General features: G+C 30.9%; 1 protein-coding gene across 1 annotated transcript; it reads left to right on the forward strand.

Moving 5' to 3' along the window:
* The first annotated feature begins 2,999 nt into the window (after positions 1-2,999).
* LOC122609672 (WD repeat-containing protein 25) lies at positions 3,000-10,688 on the forward strand. The gene is made up of 4 exons (XM_043782624.1): positions 3,000-3,388; positions 3,938-4,102; positions 8,388-8,872; positions 10,050-10,688. Exons 1-4 carry the CDS (start codon positions 3,121-3,123, stop codon positions 10,419-10,421), a joined length of 1,290 nt encoding a protein of 429 aa, XP_043638559.1. The 5' UTR covers positions 3,000-3,120; the 3' UTR covers positions 10,422-10,688.
* The last annotated feature ends 10,477 nt before the right edge of the window (positions 10,689-21,165 follow it).

A 21,165-nucleotide genomic window follows, 5' to 3' on the forward strand; every position in this document is an offset into this window, starting at 1 on the left:
TAGATAATAATGTTCCTTATCTCGTTAAATATTCTCTCGTAAACATATAAAGTCTCATTTACTATATATGATCCTTACAGGTTCTCACATAACCCACACTAACAACATTTATATTAGAATCAGTTTGTATTGATTATTCCCCTTGAATATTTCACCGATGGTTAATTTATGCTTTTGATTACGTAGTTCTTCTTTATTTATTTATTTTTTAACTTTTATTTACGATTCCCATTTACTCATTACGTCTCATTTTAATTGTCTTATTTTGACTGTTCAAGTCTTTTTGGTTCCGACTTTGACCGTAAATATCTTTGTTTCTGTTATATATTAGTTGATGAAAGTTATATCAATGAAAAATACATTTAAAACTAAATCAATTTACGTATATTATATCGAGTGTTATATAGCACAAACAAAAATATTTACGGTCAAAGTTAAAAGAAAAAGACTCAAAAAGTCAAAATAAAACACTTGATATGGGTTCTTGGGGTTTAGCCCAACTGGACATTTAATGCCCCTTATGTCTTTCAGCCAAATGTTGGTCACGGGGTCAAAACCTTTGAAAGACATATTGGGAAGTCTTTGCCAATGAGGTGGAGCATTGGGGTTTTCTCTAGCATTTAACTAGTTTCCTCCAAAACGGTAGTAGGACTTCCACCGCCAGTCATGCTCTCGGATTGACTGTGCTGGCGATGTGGTCGCTCTATACCGGACGATGAAGAGGCATGCCGTTAAGTCCAATTACCACTGCTGTTAAAAAAAAGACATTTAATATGGGACGGGAGAGTACTTCATAGGAGAAAAATACAACCTTGGCCAGATGTATAAAATTGCAAAACATGTCAGCATTTACATTTTGAAATCGCCAGATGAAACAAAATCACTTTGTTAAAACTCGTTTACGTGAAATGAAGTTCGAAATTTGATATACTACGGTCCGAAATATGTTAAAAGTCAACACATTTCAAGTAGTCCGAAACAGTTAAAAACATGAAGTGGACCACGTATGCATACATTTTAAAAGTCAACACATTTCAAGTAGTCCGAAATATGTCAACAAAAAATTATTACTACTATTTTTTGACTTTGGTGACAGACGTGTGATGCAAAGTAAGTGGTTGAAAGTTGAAACAAGTCTTTCACTTGGAATTTTGACTTTACTAAAAGTCCACACCAGAATTTGGTATCCTTCTCTTCGTCCTTTCTCTGAATAGTTTATAATTTATACATATATAGTTATAGTTATCTTTAGAATAATGAAATCATTGCGAATAGTATTTGAAATTTTATTAAATTACAAGAATTGTTTTATACAAGTATTTATTTGTATTTTGAGACAAATCATCCCACCCGATGTGGTTATATTTTGACAAATGCTTTCAAAGTGATTGGTCCGACCAATAAAATATTTATTTTTGATAATTGAAGTTAGAATGTGACTGTTAATTTTCAACACCTCTAAGTCACGTAAAAGTATTTTAGTGATTTTATATACGTTATATATTTTTTTTATTTTAAACACAAACCTACAACTTATACACCAAAAAAGAAAATTCAAAACATTGTTTCATGAGTGAGAATTAAAATCCTTTTTAATTTTTCAAAATAGAAAATCTCGTATTAGATATAATCTATGAGAAATGATAAATCCTTTTGACTAAAATTCTTAAAAATTCTCCTAATGCTAAGATTATGACATCTGGTATAATCAAGAGTCGAGGTTAAAAAGAGAGTTAATAAAATACACATGCCCTTATAAAAAAAATTAAAATATATTATGACTACAAAGTCCGACTATATATGAAATCCATATTGTCCGACCAAAGAAATTAAAATAATTGAGCAAATCACTTTCGAAGAAACAAATAATCCAAACTCTTATAATTGATGAAGTTATTATAGTAATGTTATATTTCTATAATCATTATCACTAGTGTATATATTATGACTAATATAAAGTAGTAATTATTATACGGAATTTGGAAGATATATATTATTTGTTTTCAAACCTTTTTGTTTTGCTATGATAATATATAGTGACAAACACTTTTATTTCCAGTTCACTTAAAGAACTTTTGGGTTCACATTTCGTTTCTATACAGTTAAAGTATGACAGTATCACATGCTATTTTAACATGAGAACAACTAAATTGAAATTGAAAACATATTTGGTATTGTTTCCACACAAGCTTAACTATAGAAGTACACAAGAATCCTTACACTGGTCAAAATCTTGCACGACGATAAAATGGATTAAAACTTTCTATAACATTTATACCGGATTCACTCGTCGAAGTTAGAGAAAATCTCTCATAAAAACAAATCAGGTAATTGGACCAGCATTTAACTGGACAGTATCACCAGCATTTTGAAAGGTGTATTTCGACTCAGACGTGACTGGAGGCAATTTTAACCAACTATCGTTAGACCTCGCGAGATATTGAGCATAAGCTGCAGTCTCTCAGCCCCTCCTTGTGGAAAATTCCTAGATGGGAAACACAAGGATTGTGTCAGCCGAGGCTCGAACCCACAACCTTAGGAGAAAACCCACCGGGGCCCCACATAGTGGGATATATTATCTAAGCGACATTTATTTGGCTATCCAATGTAGGCCGTTTTAATTTATCAAAAGACCAGCTTTATTGATTAATAACATAAATCACCTCAAATTCCATCTAATGGGTTCATCTCAAGTAAACGTAACATGTATTAAACCATCGTTATCAAATGTATTAGTTGTAAAATTTATCTTAGTGATTTATTTTCCCTTATATAATAATGATGTCTAACTATCTCTGATCTCTCTCACAAAGGGAAAAGGAATTATACAATCTGGAATTTTGCATTCGATAAAAATCAAAAATAAGTAAGTTGGAGTAAAGCCCAAGTCAAACTTGTATCCATTTGTCAGCCCATTAGTCCAAATAATATTCAGCTGGGCTTTCAAATAATGTGACTAGGTAATAATAATAATAAAATAATGATTATCATTCTCACCTCTTCACCTTGACCTTCGTAACTTTGTATCTATACCTCCTCTCCGACTGACGGTGTCTCCGGTGTGACGTCATTCGCGGTTGTAGCTTCTAATTGATAATAATAATAATAAAAATACTCACTATGGATTTACTCTGGAATGCATATTCCACTACTGCGGACGAAGAAGAAGAAGAAGAAAAACATGAACCTCCTCCTCCTCCGTCTCCGCCGCTCAAGCGGCCTAAAACTGAATATCCTCCGCGGCGTACAAATACGTCTGCGTTTAGGCCCCACCAACCACAAGAGACTCCAATTGCAGGCAGATACATTTCGAAGCGAGAACGGGCACTCATGGCCTCCGCTCCCAAATCAGAACCCCCTCCTACTTTTTTACCACCAGCTTCCCCTGGTTCTCTCTCTCTCTATATATATATATATATGTATATTACCTTCATCTTTTCATGATATGTGTCTTCCTGTTAAATAGTTAAGATTTGTAGGATTATATTTTGAAATAATGCAATCTTTTTTGATATTATATACGATTACAGTTGGTTTCGTTATATCATAATCTTAAGAGACGCTAGGACCTACAATCTTCTTAAAATGAACACTTAGGAAATTAATAAGATGTATAGTGTATATGGTCTATAATTGTTAATTCTTTTGTTGTTGCTCTGTTTTATCCAAGCATCAAAGCGTCTATCTTTTTATATTCTTTCTTATCCATTTTTGATAAAATACCAACAAAGCAATATAACAATTTGATTATTGCCAAATGTTTTTCATGATAGAGGACCACTTGGCAACTATGTTTAGCAACGAGAAATCCAGTTCATACAGTCTTCCTTATGTGCCTAATTATGTGGTCCTCTATCTCGATATCAAATAAAGTGTGTCCATTATCACGTCATTCATGATTATTTTCGTTTTGTTTTTTTTTTAATTGAATTTTCAGTTCATGGAAGCATCTCAGATTCATATGTAAGGAAAGACATTTTGTCATTGTTGAGGAATCGAACACAAGACTATGCTAATTCTGGCAGTACATCTGAGAAGATGTCCACGCCCCTTACTGGCCATACAAAAGCTGTGAATTCAATACAATGGTCACAAATTCATTGTAAGTGTTGTTTTGATTCCTATTTTGTTTATTATCTTTATTCCTCATCTCGTGCCTCACTGATGCATACTTTATTTAGTGATTTTCTCCCCTTTTGGTTAGGGATGTGCGTGGTCCGAGTTGGTCGGTTTTACCTTAAAATCTAAACCAAACCAATATAAACGGTTTACGGATTTTTCAAACCAATCCGTCCAATTTGTTATGTCAAACCAAACCAACCAAAACCAATTAACCCGTTTGGTTTGGCCGGTTAAACGGTTATCCTACTTTTGACATTCAATAATTAAAAGCATATACCAAATTACAAATGTTGCGCAGTGAAACAGCAATTGTTTTGATGGGGGATACATTCGATTAGGAAAATATGAATCTTATTAATTACCTTGGTGATTGATTGATAAAAGTTAGCTTAGGATCAAATCTATGAAAAATCTAAGATTGGAATTTGAATATTTTCAAACTTGTACCACCTAATAATTAATAATTTATAACATATAAAATTACTTATTAATATATTTATATAAACATACCAATAGTATAATTATATGGTCAGGTTTGTTTAACTGGTTTGATAAACGTCTAAAACCACGAACCAAACCATAACAGCCGTTTATGAAAACGACAAACCAACGGTCTAAAATTTTGATTTCAACCTAACCAATCCGTCCAATTATTTCGGTTTAAACGGTTTAGCCAGTTTCGACCAAATCGTGCACATCCCTACTTTTGATTCAAGGAGATCAAAACTTTTTTGCTAACATAATGTTGTTCATCCCTGTATATAAGAAACATTACTCCTATATATCCTTTTTTTGCAAGAACCGTGAGTGCTCCTAACTTATTAGATCACATGTTCTTAAAGTCCATTCACATGTGAAACGTTATAAAAATGTAGGTTGTAGAACAAAACTTTTTTCACAACCTTATATATAGCGGTTTGTTCGCATGTGAACAGAAACGTGAACAAATTCATTCACAAGGCCATTTTGAAGGTTTTGAAAAAAAATTTATTTTACAAATTTTTATAATGTTTCAAAAAAAAAAATGGTTCTTGGAAAGTCTCTCTCTCTCTCTCTCTGTGTGTGTAGATATATATATATATATATGCATACATTATTTAGTGATTTTCTTCCTCTTTGGTTCAAGGAGATCAAAACGTTTTTGCAAATATAATGTTGCATTCATTATATATCGTTTTGATTACATACTTTAGTCGCTTTTATGCTTAAATACCTTTAATATCCCCACATTTATGCTTAAATACCTTTAACCTTAACTACCTTATAAAGCATTTGACCATCTTATTTTCTCAAAAAAGAACTTGATCAACCCAAACTACCCATCTCTTTTATTTACTAAGTTAATATCTCCACCTAATATACCTATAATACTTTAATGAAATTATATACAACAAACATCCCTCTACCCTTAAAATAACTACAATACCTACTTTTATATCAATTACTTTTATATTAATAACCACGCCAATATCAACGCCGCCGCCACCACCACCACCCGTCGTCACCACCACCACTATTGCACCGCCGCATCGCGCGGGCATATGACTAGTATCCCCACATGCATGTATGTTTTTTCTTTCTTGTTGGCATATACTATCTGTGTTCTTATATCAACACACATATGAGCAGGCCCGTCCTGTGGACATTAGAGGCCCAGCTCGATAATATAAATCGTGCCCTCTGAACATAATTTTTAATTAATAAAAAAGATAGTATTTAATTTAACATAGTTATGTGAAAACCAAAAGATAAATCTAAAGAGTAAAACCAAAAAAAATGAAAATCTAAATTAAAAATTACTAATCAAAATGCATAAAGATGCTAGTAGGATTACTGGAAATTTGAAACTAGCAAGAAATATAATTAAATAAAAATACTTGATTTATTTTTGAAGGTTGATGCCTCACTATAGCATTGCAAAGAGCCATCATAAATACAAAACTTATTTCTGGTATTTTTATTTTGAATTTGTTTTAGAAAATATATATATTATCACAAACTAAATAGATATAAATTAAAATATATGATGGCTCTTTGCAATGCTATAGTGAGGCATCAACCTTCAAAAATAATATAAAACTTATTTCCGTTATTTTTATTTTGAATTTGTTTTAAAAAATATATATATTATCACAAACTAAATAGATATAAATTAATATATAAAAAGATGTCAGCCACTTAGAAAATGGTTGGGATAGTGCTATCTCAATAACGAATTTGCTTAACATGACAATTGGGCTAATACATACACCGAGAGTTAAAGAAAAAACGATACCCCATAATAAAATTGTGCCCTCCTCAGTTTCACTGTTTGCGCTGGGTCATCACCGGGCCTGCGTATGAGCCAAAAAGGACCGAGTATTATTGTGGTTGTTGATTTTTTTTTCTTTCTTGTGGGCATATACGATCTGTAATGTCTTCTAACAGTAATATAGTGCCCCCTTATAATGCAGATGTTTTTTTAATTAATGCATCTATGTAACGTGTTCTATAAGGAATGTAGTGCCCCCTTATAATGTGAATGCTGTGGTTCCTAATTGTGTGTCGTTCATTTTTGAAATGTACACGTTTGTAATTGCTATTATCATTCATATGTGTTTAATCTTTAGTTACCTTAGTAATTACATAAACCATTATCCTTTTGTCGGACAATCTATAGAACCCATAAACGACTTTTCCATGGGAGTCTTCTTTTTAACTTTCCCAGATATCTTATAAATTCTTAAAAGACATAATGTTTGAGTTAAGTATTTGCCCCTGGTGTTTAATATAATAATATAAAAAGTATATATTTTTTCTAAGTACTGATTACGGGAGTTTGCGAATATGTACAAAATATTGTTTTAAAAAATTTATAGTTTTCATTATCATAATGGGACTTATGAAAATAGGTAATCACCGGCATGCTCTCTTAGAAACTACCGATCTTTTGAAAGTCTTCGTTATCAATGGACGCATTATGGATGTGGCACCACCACTCAACACCGCCGCCAACATACGAAAAATGAGTGGTGGCATGAAATGCGTGGTGTGACCACGCGGTCGACCATCCATTTTCTTCCAATCATTAACATGTGATTTGACCTTTTGTTTTGTTTTTAAGTTACTTTTTTTAAATAGTAGTGAGTGGTGAAGTGAGTGGTCGGATGCCAACAAAATTTGGATGAGTGGTGGAGTTGAGGTGGCATAAGGTGATTGGTTAGAAGTGAGTGGTGAAAAAGGAAGTGGGAGGTGGGTTGCCAACCCTCTACCATTTGTTTGGAAAACAATGGGTAGATATTTCCGTACACTCACACCAATAACCTTCAGGGTTAGTTCATTTGAAGGTAATAATTTGAGATATCATTGAATGGATCAATTTAAGGAGCATCTGTTCCTTCTAGCAAGTGTTGGATCACTGTAGCTCTTTCCACACACTTTTTTTTAAAACTCTCATGTAGCCCATGTAGCCATCTTTTTGACAGTGGCATATGACCAGGCATACTAGATAAAGAAGTCAACTCATGATTAGTGAATGTCTAGTATACTATAACCCCAATTTGCATTGACCAATTAAGCTAACAATTACTCTATTTTGGTACTCAAAAATCAGACATAGACTCTTTTCTTCCAATTTATGAGATATGAACTGAGCTTGATGGTCGGTATTTTGATTTATTGACAAGTCTACCACAACCCATACTGCTTTGTACTTGACTTCATTTGCTTTTCAGTCGGATATAATTTTTTTAGGTTAATCTTAGACGGTTTTGATTTTCAAAACTTTTACACAAATGATTGCGTTTAGTGGGGTGATGTCTTATCTCTAACAGAGCGCGTGGATAGCTTAAATAGTAACAGCTTAATGTGCAAAACAAGTCTAGAGTCACCCAAAGTGTGTTTTTACTGATAAATGGTAAAACCACCTAAATCACTTTATTGCAAAGATTGAATTATTATCAGACGTATAAAATTTTGCAAGCATTCTTAACAGACATCATATTAACAAGAATGTTGTTGACAAAAAGCATTTTGGATCAATCAGATCTGGCCCGTACCAAAAAAGGTACCCTTGTTTTAATTTGACTCATTTTGACTCATTGTCCCACTCCCACCCAGCCATCCATTTTTCCACCTCTAGTAAATTTTAATTTCTTAATTTAGTGTCATGTTATTGGCTTTACTTATATTTGTATTCTTAGTTACTTGTAAGTGGTAATTGTATATAAAGTGATATTCAAAGGTGATGCTTACTGTTCTGATGTGCTCACTATGATAGTTTGCAGCTCATCTGCTTGCATCTGCTAGTATGGATTCTAAAATCAATGTATGGAATGTGTGGAGTACAGAAGAGAAGAAAGCTCGGGTATTCAACCTTCATACTGCTGCAGTAAAAGACATCCAATGGTCAGAGCAAGGTCTTTCTTTACTCTCTTGTGGATATGATTGCACATCAAGATTAATTGATGTTGAAAAAGGGCTTGAGACTCGTGTTTTTAAGGAAGATCAGGTTGTTGGAGTTGCTAAATTTCATCCTAATAACTCCAATCTATTTTTATCTGGGGGATCAAAAGGCCTCATTCGGTTATGGGATATTAGAACAGGAAGTTCAGTGAATCAGTATTTTCGAGGCCTTGGTCCGATTCTGGATTTGGAATTTACGAGCAATACAAGACAGTTCATTTCTTCTAGTGATGAATCCAGAAGCAACATCAGTGAGAACTCTATTATCGTATGGGATGTCTCACGAGAGGTTCCTTTATCAAACCAGGTATATGCTCTACTGCCATTCCTGTAAATACAGACTTGCAATTTTATTAGTTATAATAAGATCAATCAATAATGTCACTCAAATCACTGAGGGATAATATAACTGATTCAAAAAACTTGTATTAAAACATGTGTTTGTCTATATATGTAAGTATTTAAATCTGTAGATGTATATGCACACTATAATTCAAACATATGTATATGCTAACACATGTTTGTGTCTATGATGTATATGTATTTGAAAGAGCTACTCTCTATTGAGTATCACTTGGTTAGCTACATCGAGTTGTTAATTCAATCTACCATAGTTCTTGTATACGAAGTATGACGTAAATGACTTAGGCCAAAGTACTTGTTCTGGCTAAGAAACTTTTGAAATTGCTTCATCGTGGAGTAATTTCAACCCGTTTACAGTCAAATAGGTGGGATTGGTTTAAAAGTCACCCGTAGTATGCCCAAGTTATTACACTTTATTACTTGCTTGATGTATTTTCTCTTCCAAGATAATTGGATCATAATATGAAAATAGATTTTACAATAAAAAGTATGGAGGGGTTATACCCAACCTATTTTGATCCGTCCTAAAAACCTTATCTGTATGACTCAAACATAATTTTGATAACTCAAATCTACCATAATGCCACCTATAATTTCTCTCATAATGTCTACAGTTGATTTCTTGAAACATGTGGAACTCGCTAATTTAATAGGTTATTTGACCATGGCCAAGAGGATCTCAATAATTGAAAGAGACAGATGCATTATTTGTACTTAATAACATCTTGGTATTTAGTACAAAGTTATAAGGTGGTAATTTTGACTAAAATGTACATGCAAATAGAAAATATGTGTTATGTTTTAGCTTACATGAACCAAATATATTATGCTGATGTATATACATAACTCAAAAGGAAACAGGTCAAACGGGGTTGAGTGCTTTCTAAATGTATTTTTGAATGCATAAAAACCTCCAAAATAACTTTATCTTGTAGTTTTTCTGTTAGCAGTCATCACATTTTCTTTCATAAATGCAAGGAAAAATGGATAAAAAAGATGTCGGCATTTCAGTCAACCTGTTTCAGTCCACACCTAAAGCTATATGCATTCTGATCAATTACTTTGGTTCTCCTTGGTTACAATGCACTTGATGAAACTAAATTATTTGTTCTTTTCTTCAGATCTATGTGGAAGCTTACACCTGTCCCTGTATACGGCATCATCCATACGATCCATATTTTGTGGCGCAATCAAATGGAAATTACATAGCAATTTTTTCTTCCAAACCTCCCTTTAGGCTCGATAAGTACAAAAGATATGAAGACCATGGTGTTTCCGGGTTTCCTATCAAGTGTAATTTCAGCCCGGATGGAAAAAAGCTCGTCTCTGGCTCTTCAGATGGATGCATTTACTTCTATAACCTCAAAACGGGTGATCTCATTAAGAAACTTAAAGTTTATGAACAAGCATGCATAGATGTGGCATTCCATCCTGTCATATCAAATGTAGTTGCTACATGCAGCTGGAATGGAGAAATCACAGTTTTTGAGTGATACCGACACAAGATTAATGTATCATGATTGTTAACAGCATTTAAATCATGATTTGATCGGGGGGTCTCGCTACATAAATGAAGTGTTGGTATGTTTATGCTTCTGAGTATTCCAGATCACAGAATGTGGCATTCAAGCCTGATGCCCCCACTTGTATTATAACTAATCAGGTGCATTATTCTTGATTGTAACAATGCTTGTGTCCGGGGCCTATCTTATATATTTCCCTCTGAAAAATCAAAAACGTGGCTGATTCTTTTGTCTTAATTGGTTCACTACTCCAAACATATCATACTACCCTCTCTCGTTTTAACACTAATAAGAAAGATATAGGATATGTTATGCCGTTCCTTTGTATGTAAACACTTGGTGTAGCGCGTTAAACCCAAATCCGGAACTTACCTGATAACTTCCAAATCTGTTGACCTTGGTAGAAAATATATGACATGTTTGTTGATTTGGGGTTCGAGTAGAGTTGGCTTTATGTGTTTGCATTATATTGTTACAATACTAGGACATTGGGTTTTAAGAAAGTGGTGGTTTTTAAGAAGAATAATAAGCTCTTTTAGATATCGTTGTATGTTGTGAAATGTTGATTATGATATAATGAAACATGGATCATGTAGTGTTGATGTCAATTTTAGGGAGAAATTGGCATGTTGCCCTCAATCCTCATTTTTTGGTTTCACTTGTTTGTGGGGCATATCTTTCATTGTCATATCATATACCACCCATGCAATGGAAGTCAAATTTGCTCTCTGTAATATATGCACGCGACAAAGCGCACACATATATAACATATCTATCTATAATATACGGCAGAGTTAAGAGTATACTTGACACTCTTATTTTTTTTTTTTTTAGCCTAATACCTTCTCCTTATTAATCATTTATTTTTTTAAATATTTATTTTAATAAAAAATGACCGACCTTTAATAAAAAAAATCCCATAAAAAAAGCTAAATAAGACCACATTTATATACGTTATATTTTTTGTTTCTCTTTTTATTTTATTAAAGTTGGAAGAAAAAAAAAGTTAAACTAGAATCAATCTTTATATGGAATTATTTTTCATATGTTTTTCATTAGCTTTCGTATTGATTAAGTTGTGATATTGGTCATACACTTTTTGTTTCTCTTTAAAACTTAACTAAAGTTGGAAAAAAAGAGTAAAGTGCAATCAATATTTATATTGTATTAATTTTCATATGTTTCTTATTTAGCTTTCGTATTAATTTGGTTGTGATATTGGTGATACACTTCATGTTTCACAAATATTATAAAATTTATATATATTGAGACTACCCGTCCAATGGACGGGCTTAATTACTAGTACGTGTATATATATAGGTGTGTGTGTGCTCGCACACGTGTGTGTTCAGAAGAGATAACTGAGATGGTATTATACACATCACGGCTCTTCTAAGGCAAATGTATACAATAATTTATCGAAGTGTATGTGTAGCTTTCTTGGACCAAATAATTGTTCTTAGATATATTTCTTTAATCTATTAGTGTTGACTTATCTTAAGTTTTTGTTAATTATGGTGGTTTCATTTACATTAGAAGTATGATTTAACATTCTGATATTTGATATGCATAAAAGACTTCATATTAGATATATATATATATATTGGATACTTATTGTGTTATCTCTTTTGTTTTAAACAAAATGTATGCCCGCGTAATACGGTAGTGATGGTGGTAACGAAGGCGGTATGGTGGCGGCGACGGGTAGCGGCAATGGAGGCGGCGGAAGCGGTGGCGGTGACAGGTAGTGGGGTCGACAGTGGGGGAGTCATTGTTGGTAAATGTTAAAGTAATTGATGTTAAAGGTGGTATTGTAATTATTTTAAGGGTCGAGGACTTGAGGGGTTTATGTTGGAAGTTATATTCATTAAGATTATTATAGGTATATTAGGTAGAGATGTTTAAATTAGTGAATAAAGAAGAGAGTATTTTAAGTATTTCAAAATTGTAACTTGAGAAAAGGGAGATGGGTTGATGCTTTATATAATAGTATAGATAAGTTATATTCATTAAGGTTATTATAGATATATTAGGTAAGGATGTTTAATCTAGTGAATAAAGAATAAGGGTTTTAAGTATTTCAAAATTGTAATTTGAGAAAAAAGAGAGGGGTTGATGCTTTATATAATAGTATATAGGTGTCAGATAATTTTAACATGGAATCTTTAAAAAACCATAAGATCCTATTTCTTAAAAATTTTATTTTTGAATAACATGTTACAAGTGAAGAGGGTAAAGGAAGACACAATATTCCTAGAACCGTATTAGGTCTTCGTCATGACCTCCTCATAAGGTTTTTGATGTTCGGTGATATATCATCACTTATTACCCATATGATTTGGACATCCTTAAGGATCAAGCATACGTCTTTCAAACTTTACATATGTAGTTAAGCTGATGGATATCACTCCATCTATTGATGTATTGGTTAACGTGTTACTAGTGAGTATTTGTTTAGAAAGTTAAATCTTGTTGATCTCTTTAAACAAACTACTATGCAATCCGGAGTTTTTGGCGTTCTTTGTCGGTTGCAAATATTAGTCGTGTACGAGAGACGAGAGAGGGTGTTGTGACATTCTTTTATTCGGGGAAAAAAAGGGTGACATGTCGTATTTACCGAGTTTGTAGACAGAGTGATATGTCACTTTTATAAGTGAGGTTAAATCGTAATGACTAATGAGTAATAATTGCTTTATATACATGAATGAAAGGAACTGAATCATGGACTCTTTGCACTTAAGGAACCTATTTGATCATTAAATTCCAAATATGAATTTTCGAATTGATTCTTATCATAATCACATATAATTGAAAAATCATAGATCATCATGTGAATAAAATTTCATGTACTTTAAATACCTAAATATAAATTACTTCACATATCTACATTGATTCTAGTTAAATTAAAATATGTATTAAAATAAAACAGTGGTTTCGCTTCACTGAAAATCACCGTGTGTTGTAAAAATCATCGTGAATCAATATAAATATACTTGTGTTTCGTAAATCTTTATACATCAAGTTTATCATGGTCAAAATCTTTTCTTATTTACTTTACTTTAAAACTTATTTTATAATAACCGACCTCTAATTACATATTTGTACATTATACTGTGCTTTTTCGGGACATCAATGAACCCATACCTTCCAAATTTTGAAAGAAAGCAAAAACTAATTTCACGTTTTGTGGAATAAAATAGGAGTTAGTGTCTTAGTGATATGAGTTGAATGGTGTTTGTTAGAGAGTGGACTAAAACTTTTCAGTGGTCAAGCGGACCTTGGGTCGAATTGGGCCCTCATGCTGGCTGTAACCCCAACATTAAACGATGGCCTAAATTACCCGCTTAAATGCTTCTTCTTTCTTTTACCATTCATATTATATATCATCTACATCATGTATATATTCAACTAGCTAAATAACCCGGATATTTTAATACAAATTTTTCTAGTCAATAATCAATAATGTTTACTAAAGGAATAATTGTAGATTTTCTTATTTTTATATATGAAGAATACTTAATCAAATAATGCAATAATAAATGAACATGACGCAATAAAGTAGTTTCGCATTGACTATATATCACATATATGAGAGAAACTGACACGAGAATGAGAAATAAAGTTATAAACATATTAATGTATTTAAAGCTCTAAATAGATATCATATGATTAACTTTTCATTTGCTTAACACCTTCAAGTTCAAGAAATGAATTTTCTTTATGAAAGTTGCTACGATACTGTCTAAGAAGAAATATCATTATTAAACCTAAAAATCTTATAAAATACACACAAATTCATAATTATATTCTTTTAGTTAAGCTATAATTTAAAAGAAATTAATAGTTAAGCTACAAATTAAAATAAACGGTTACTTTATATCACTAATAATAACATTAACATAATGATAATAATTAATAACTATAAAGAAAAATCTTGACATGAAATTTGTAGTACGAAGATTTGCTAGATTTGTCATTTATGAGACCTATATTAGATCGAAAAATATTTAGTTTCCAAATTAATTAAGTTATAAAAAAACAAAAGAAAAAAAATCAAAATGAATTATGATGTCATAATTTTTTAAAATTCTTGTAGGAAATAATATGAATTTGACACATAAAATTTTTATTTAAAAAAATTTCTAGAAACAATCTTCCTATATATATATATATATATATATATAAGAGAAGAGATGATAATAAACTTATCACGCAATATAAAATAAACTTGTTATTATAGCATAAAAAGTTTATCACGAACTATACAAAATATAATCTACAAGTTTTATTTCCACTAGTGTAATTTGATTATTAATGGATAGATATTCTTAATTGTCGATTAATTTTAATGTTGGAACCTAACATGGAATATGAAATGGACCAATTATATTATAATTTGATTTTTTTTTCTTTTTGTTTTTCAATAATAGACCATGAATTTGTAAGAATTTGTTTTTATATAGTTTGTCACTTTAGAATATCTCAAAGATCTATTAGATTGTTTATTAAGTTAATCACATTCTTTAATACAAACAAATCAAGTTAATAAGATGAGAAGTGTTTAAATTTCACCAGTAGGTAGTTGTGTCATATCACATTTACTAGATTTTAAACCCGTATAAATATACGGGAGTATAAAAAAATTTCTAAAAGCAAACAAAATTTAAATAAGTTCATGACAAAAGTCGTACTATTGAAATAAGATTAAAACTTCAATCCAAATTTTATTGTATTTAAATTAAGTTATATTTATTTTTAATTAATCAATTTTCAATTTATAAAATAAAACATGATATATATATATATATATATATATATTAGCCATTATATTATGGGGAAGTGAAGGTTATTACACATTCAACTTGAGTGAAACCCTTTACATCCTATTTTTAATACATAAAAAATAAAAGGGCCCAATCATTTATTTAAATTTGAAAGCAAAAATAAAATTATAAAAATTGAGAGTTGTTATTGAATGATGAGTTATTAAAATGTATTTTAGTATATAAAAAGATTTTAAAAAATAAAACTCAAAATTAAAAGCAAAACTCAGTTTGAGATAATCGAAATTTGTGATTAATCGATACATTATTATAACAACTGTCTTTTAGAGTTTTAGTAAATAAAAATATTTTAGAGGAACCAATAATTGTTATTAATCAATAAGTGGTTAGGTCACAAGTAAACGAAACAGAAAAATAAATCACGTGTAATATACAATTAGTTAACATAAGTAATAATTAGATAAGTTTGATTACCTTTAATCATTGTAGATTGTATTAAAAACGGATTCAAAGACACTGACAGAATGAGACCAAAGTTTAAAAGTATAAACAGGACATGTTCAAAAATAACGAAAGATTTATAGATCTTTGAATAAAAAAAAATCAAAAATTTTAACTTTGATTATGTTCGAATAGAAAACGAAAACTAAAATTATTGTTTTGGTTGTTGTGTTTAGTCGACCAAGAATTCTAAAAACCAATCATATTTGGTTTCTTTCTTAAATATTATTAAGTCGCCATTTTGAAAAAGAGTTTATACTAAGTTTGGTTTTTTTTTCTTATATAAATTATTAAATTATTTAAAATAAGGTTTAAATTGAAAATATTAAGATATATGAAGATGACATCATCAATGTTTAATTTAGACAAATCAAGAGTTATGATTGATTAATAAGCTATTAGGCCAGTTGTCTTTTAGTATATATAAAAATACCATTAACTTCCTCTTTTCCCTTCTCAATGTCGAGTGGTTCAAGTTATGGCTATAAACGAATTAACCAACTCTTATACACTTCTTGAACTGTTTGACGGGAAGTTTGTTCATTTAGTTAAATGAATGGCTATGAACATAAAGATATGTTTGTTTGGTTAAATGAACGAACCTGAACTAAATTCTCGTACGTTCATTTATGTTCTTGAACGTTTGATAATCTGTCTGTGAAGAGTTATTTGTTTATATTCGTGAACATGTTCATGATCATTCATTAGTTTATGTTTGTGAACATTTATAAGTATTTGTTCGTTTGTAATGTTAATTAATAGCTAACTATCTATACTTAAAAAACAAAAATTAGTTACAAATACTTCTTAAACACAAACCTTTATTTAATTAGATGAATGTATTATATAAAATTCATAAATAAGAATGTTTAGTAATATTACAATAATATTATTTTAATATTGAATATGAATTCTAATACTTTTAATTATATGTTTGTTCATCAACGTTCGTTCGTTTGTTTTCATTCGTTTATGTTCGTAAACATTTATTCATGAACACAAACAAACAAATATGAACAAACTAATTTTTCCATGAACACAACTCAATATTCGTTTATTGGGTCACTAAAGTTTAGGTAGATGTTAGTAGTATACAAGATATTGATGTCATATATAACACTAAGTTTACTTAAATAATTGAAACTGTGGCATATGAAAACATAGTTAAAAAATCGGTTCTAAGAGTATTAGTTTTGAAGTTGAATTCAATTAAAAGTACGTGAAATAAACTTGTGGTCTATATGACATCAATATAGAGATACGAAAAACTTTTTATGATTGAATATACAACTTGAATAATAAATTCATGTTACATATGAAAAGAAAAATCAATGTCAAAAATTTAAGTCTCTCCATTTTTTTATTAATAGAAGTATTTGAAGAATATAAGATTTAATTTTTTCTTTTCTAAGTTGTGGATTATTTGCTCGCAACAAGGAATCTAGCTTACGTTGTATTAACCGGTTCTGCGCTAGAAAGTCTCCTCACCCTCAATATCTAGTAGGAGGGGAAACCCCAACTAAACCGTCAAAGACACGACATTTAATTGGGATAAAACTTTGTCCCCTCTGCAGGACTTAAACCAGCTTCATGTGAAGACTTTATTTATGGAATTCCCGGAAATGTTATTCTCATGTCTCGAACTCAAAACGTACAACATGTAAAGCTGATGCTGAACTACTAAGCTATAATGAAAAGTATTAAGATTTACATCATCTTTGGCTCCTGCTGTACGTTAATCTTAAAACTTAACATATGTAATTATCTATCGCCCATATAATATCTCAATATATAATTTTATTAAACTAGGAATTTCATGCCGCCCAATGGGCGGCGTAAGTTTTTGAAAACGTTTGCATTTATGGACGGGATTAAAAAAAAACAGAGACAAAAAATATTGAAACCCAATTTTAAAAAATTACAAAAGGAATATATTAAACTAAAAAATAAAAAAGAGAACCCAAAAAACAAAAAGAAATACAAAAAGTAAATGAATAAGTTATACAAAAAACAAATGTTACATGTGAAATAGGTACAAAACCGAAATGTTTAAAAGAGTACAAAAGATATACAATGCAACAAAAAAAATTTAAAAAAAAAAAGAACAAAAAAAAAAAGTAAATAGCAAAATATATAGCATTTTAAAAAGTTATTAAAAAAATGTTAAATGTAATAAAGGTATAAAAAAAACAAAATGTTACAAAAGATTTAAAAAACACAAATTTTATAAAGTTAGGTGATTAAAGTAATAAAAGAGAAACAGGAGAGACTGAAAAGTAAAAAACAAAAAAAAGAAAGGGCTAAAATGCAAATACTTTACTACTAAAAAAAAAAAGTAAAGGAGTAAGGGTTGAACCGAAGACCTTCACCCTTAAAGGAATAGAGACCAACCACTCTATCAAATCCATTTTTATTGTTATATTTGCTAATTCTATTATTTATATTAAAAACGCAGATAGAGACAAAAAGTATTGTTCACATCTCATTCTTTTATTATAGTAGGTAATGTGCTATGATTAGGAACATTAGAATCATATAATAATTAATTAACTAGTTGTTAAGCATATAATCTAAGGTTTGGAATCACAAAAAGTCATATATCTTTCTTTGACTTATCAAATCATTTCTTTTATGATCCATCTTGTCATGTTTTTTAATCTTATTTTCTTTTTGAAACTTTTGTTTAAAGTTTATCTGCTCTTATTGAACCCAATAATAAATATTCTTGTCCAAAGCATGGATAATGACTTGTTTTTAATTGTTTGTTCATTTTTTACAACAATCACCCACCTTCTCCCCTTTTAAAAGTGCAAATGCATTATTCACATGTTACCTCTTAACTTTAGGCCTCCAATTTCTCCAGCAATGCTGACTTAAACCAAAAAAATAATTACTGTATATCTCATATTCGAAAGAATCATCTTAAAAGCATTAAACACAAGTTTACAATTTTTATATAAACATAACACTTTATTAAGTTTGCAAATTAATTAGGAGATGGAATTAACTTCGACACATCGACAACATAATCAGTAACCATTTTATTTGTTCACAAAAAAACGGCCACCTTATCACGACCAAGATCGATGGACATTCCATCACCACCACCGCAAAAGAACCAGCCACCCCATCGTCCAACCACACCACGACAACCAAATTAAGGCTTTGCTTAGTTTTTGTATGTTGATCATTACTCCATACAAAAAGATAAAAATCAAATATGTCTTGTAAGTATATATCGGTGTTTCGATAATGGTTCAAAAGACATAGAAAGACAATTGCATACTCGTACGGTGGGAAGACAAATGACGAGACTAATGGACCCAGTTATAAAGCTTCATGGACGTTTCTTGTCTTTATAGAAGGGAAGGAAATTATCCGGAGAATTACACACCAAAAAAATTAATGTCTCATAACATATAAATTTAATTGTTTGGTTTTCTTAATGCAAGTATGCAACCATATAAATTAGTTTTCTTGTTATTATCTGTTACATAGGATACTGCTAGGATTATTCCCCAATACACAAAAACCAAACATATAAGTCAGAAAAACATAGTCCATAATATTTGGAGCACTAGACCGACAAACTATGCAACCATATAGTAAAGTACATATCGGACATTGTTTTGGACTGTTACAGGACAAATTGCATCAAAAGTAACTGCCTTTAAAAGTTGAACAAAGTGAAAAAAATTTCGCCAATAAATAAAACCGATGGAAATATACCAGTTACACCCTAGCTTGGTCCTAATTAACATATACTTCTACGATTTTGAAGAGACAAACTTATCACTCCTCTTCCATTTTGGTTCCTTGAATGACACCTCATGTTATAGCACTACAAAAAAAAATTCTTTTATTCACATTTTCCTTAAAAAAGTGTGAAAAAATTTCTTAATTTATTCACACACCTTAAAAGTGTGAACAAATGTCAAATATATTCACACTTAAAAGTGTGAAAGTCTAATTGTAACACCTAATTTCTCCACACCTTTCTTGTGTGAAGAAATGTGGTGTTACAAATTATTCCTTACACTTCTAAGTGTAAACAATTGATATAGTTTTACACACTTGAAAGTGTGAACTTTTTTTTCCTCACATATATAAGTGTGAAAAATTTATGATTTTTCAAATTTCTTCACACTTTTAAATATGAATATTTTTTAAACATTTTTAAGTGTGAACAAATTAAGAAATTTCTTTACACTTCTTTAAAGTAAGTGTGAATAAATGACATTTTTGTTGTAGTGATATAGTTTACGAGCATGGTACCCGCACAATGAGGCAGCGGTGACGGCGGTGTGATGGCGGCGACAGATGGTGATGGTGGTGGCATCGTCAAATGGTGTAGGCAATTGATGTAAAAGTGTTTAATTTAAAAGGGGTAGTAGAGATATTTTATTATATAAGAAACTAATTAATGGTGTAATTTAATATTAAGAGTTTGTGGTGATTCAATTCATTAAGGGTAGTTTGGTCAATTCTCATGTCTTATTTTTTTAAAACTTTCAATGTGATAATATAATTTTTATACGGTTGTATAGATTTATAGAAGTATGGATATATTTAGAGCTAAAAATGTTCTCTATAGTCAGCTATAGCCATTCACAAGATCTCAAAGCCTAGTGAAGTAGTTTTTTTTTTTGGGTGGGTGGGTGGGCGGTGAAATGGTGAATAACTTCTCAAAGTCACACATCGGAAAAAGCTTAACTAGTTATATATAAGACATAAGGAATTAACTCGATTAGTTGTATACGTGAGATTAGTCACTTGAATTAAATCCTATGTTTTTATAGTGGTACTAAACGTTGTCCTATAGGAGGGTGAGATCGGTATTGTAACTCGTTGTCTATCTTGAACGCAATGTTGTATGTTTGGTGCCGCAAATTTACAGCTTTATTCTTTGAGACCGGCCACTTGAGGACTTCTTGAGAGATCAATCATCTTAGCATTACTCTCGTATAAACATAAAATACAGTGTCATCAATCGTTAAGGGTGATTAATACATACGATCCCAAGGAATATCGCTACATTCTAAGAAACCAGCTAATGCCACTCGTTCCCTTCATCCCTCCACTCGTCCATGTCCCAGGGACGAGTCAAACGACATTAGGTATATATGACTAATACGTCACCCATTCTTGGGTGATTAGTCATTGTGGATGAGAAGTAATTTTAGGGGTGTGTGGTGTGTATAAGGGATTAGTGTTATAAATGGTATGTCATAAACTAGTCTTTACATTGGCACTGTTTTAAAGGATTAGACCGTAATTTATTTTTTGTCGGCTGTGAAGTTGACAAAACTAGTTTTTATCTGGATGAGTCATAATTAAAGAGTCTGGGCGTTGTATAACCCCTAATTAAGGATGTTAAAATCACACCATAAGGAAATCATCATCCTTTGTGAGGTTTGTTCTAATATCTA

The sequence above is a fragment of the Erigeron canadensis genome, chromosome 8, assembly GCF_010389155.1.
Source record: "Erigeron canadensis isolate Cc75 chromosome 8, C_canadensis_v1, whole genome shotgun sequence".
In the NCBI taxonomy this organism is placed as follows: domain Eukaryota; kingdom Viridiplantae; phylum Streptophyta; class Magnoliopsida; order Asterales; family Asteraceae; genus Erigeron; species Erigeron canadensis.

Excerpts from the sequence above, each read along its gene's own strand:
- LOC122609672 (XM_043782624.1), top strand. The coding sequence starts at position 3,121 with ATGGATTTACTCTGGAATGCATATTCCACTACTGCGGACGAAGAAGAA. Across the intron at positions 3,389-3,937 it reads TTTACCACCAGCTTCCCCTG|TTCATGGAAGCATCTCAGAT; the intron begins GTTCTCTCTCTC and ends TTGAATTTTCAG. Across the intron at positions 4,103-8,387 it reads ACAATGGTCACAAATTCATT|CTCATCTGCTTGCATCTGCT; the intron begins GTAAGTGTTGTT and ends GATAGTTTGCAG.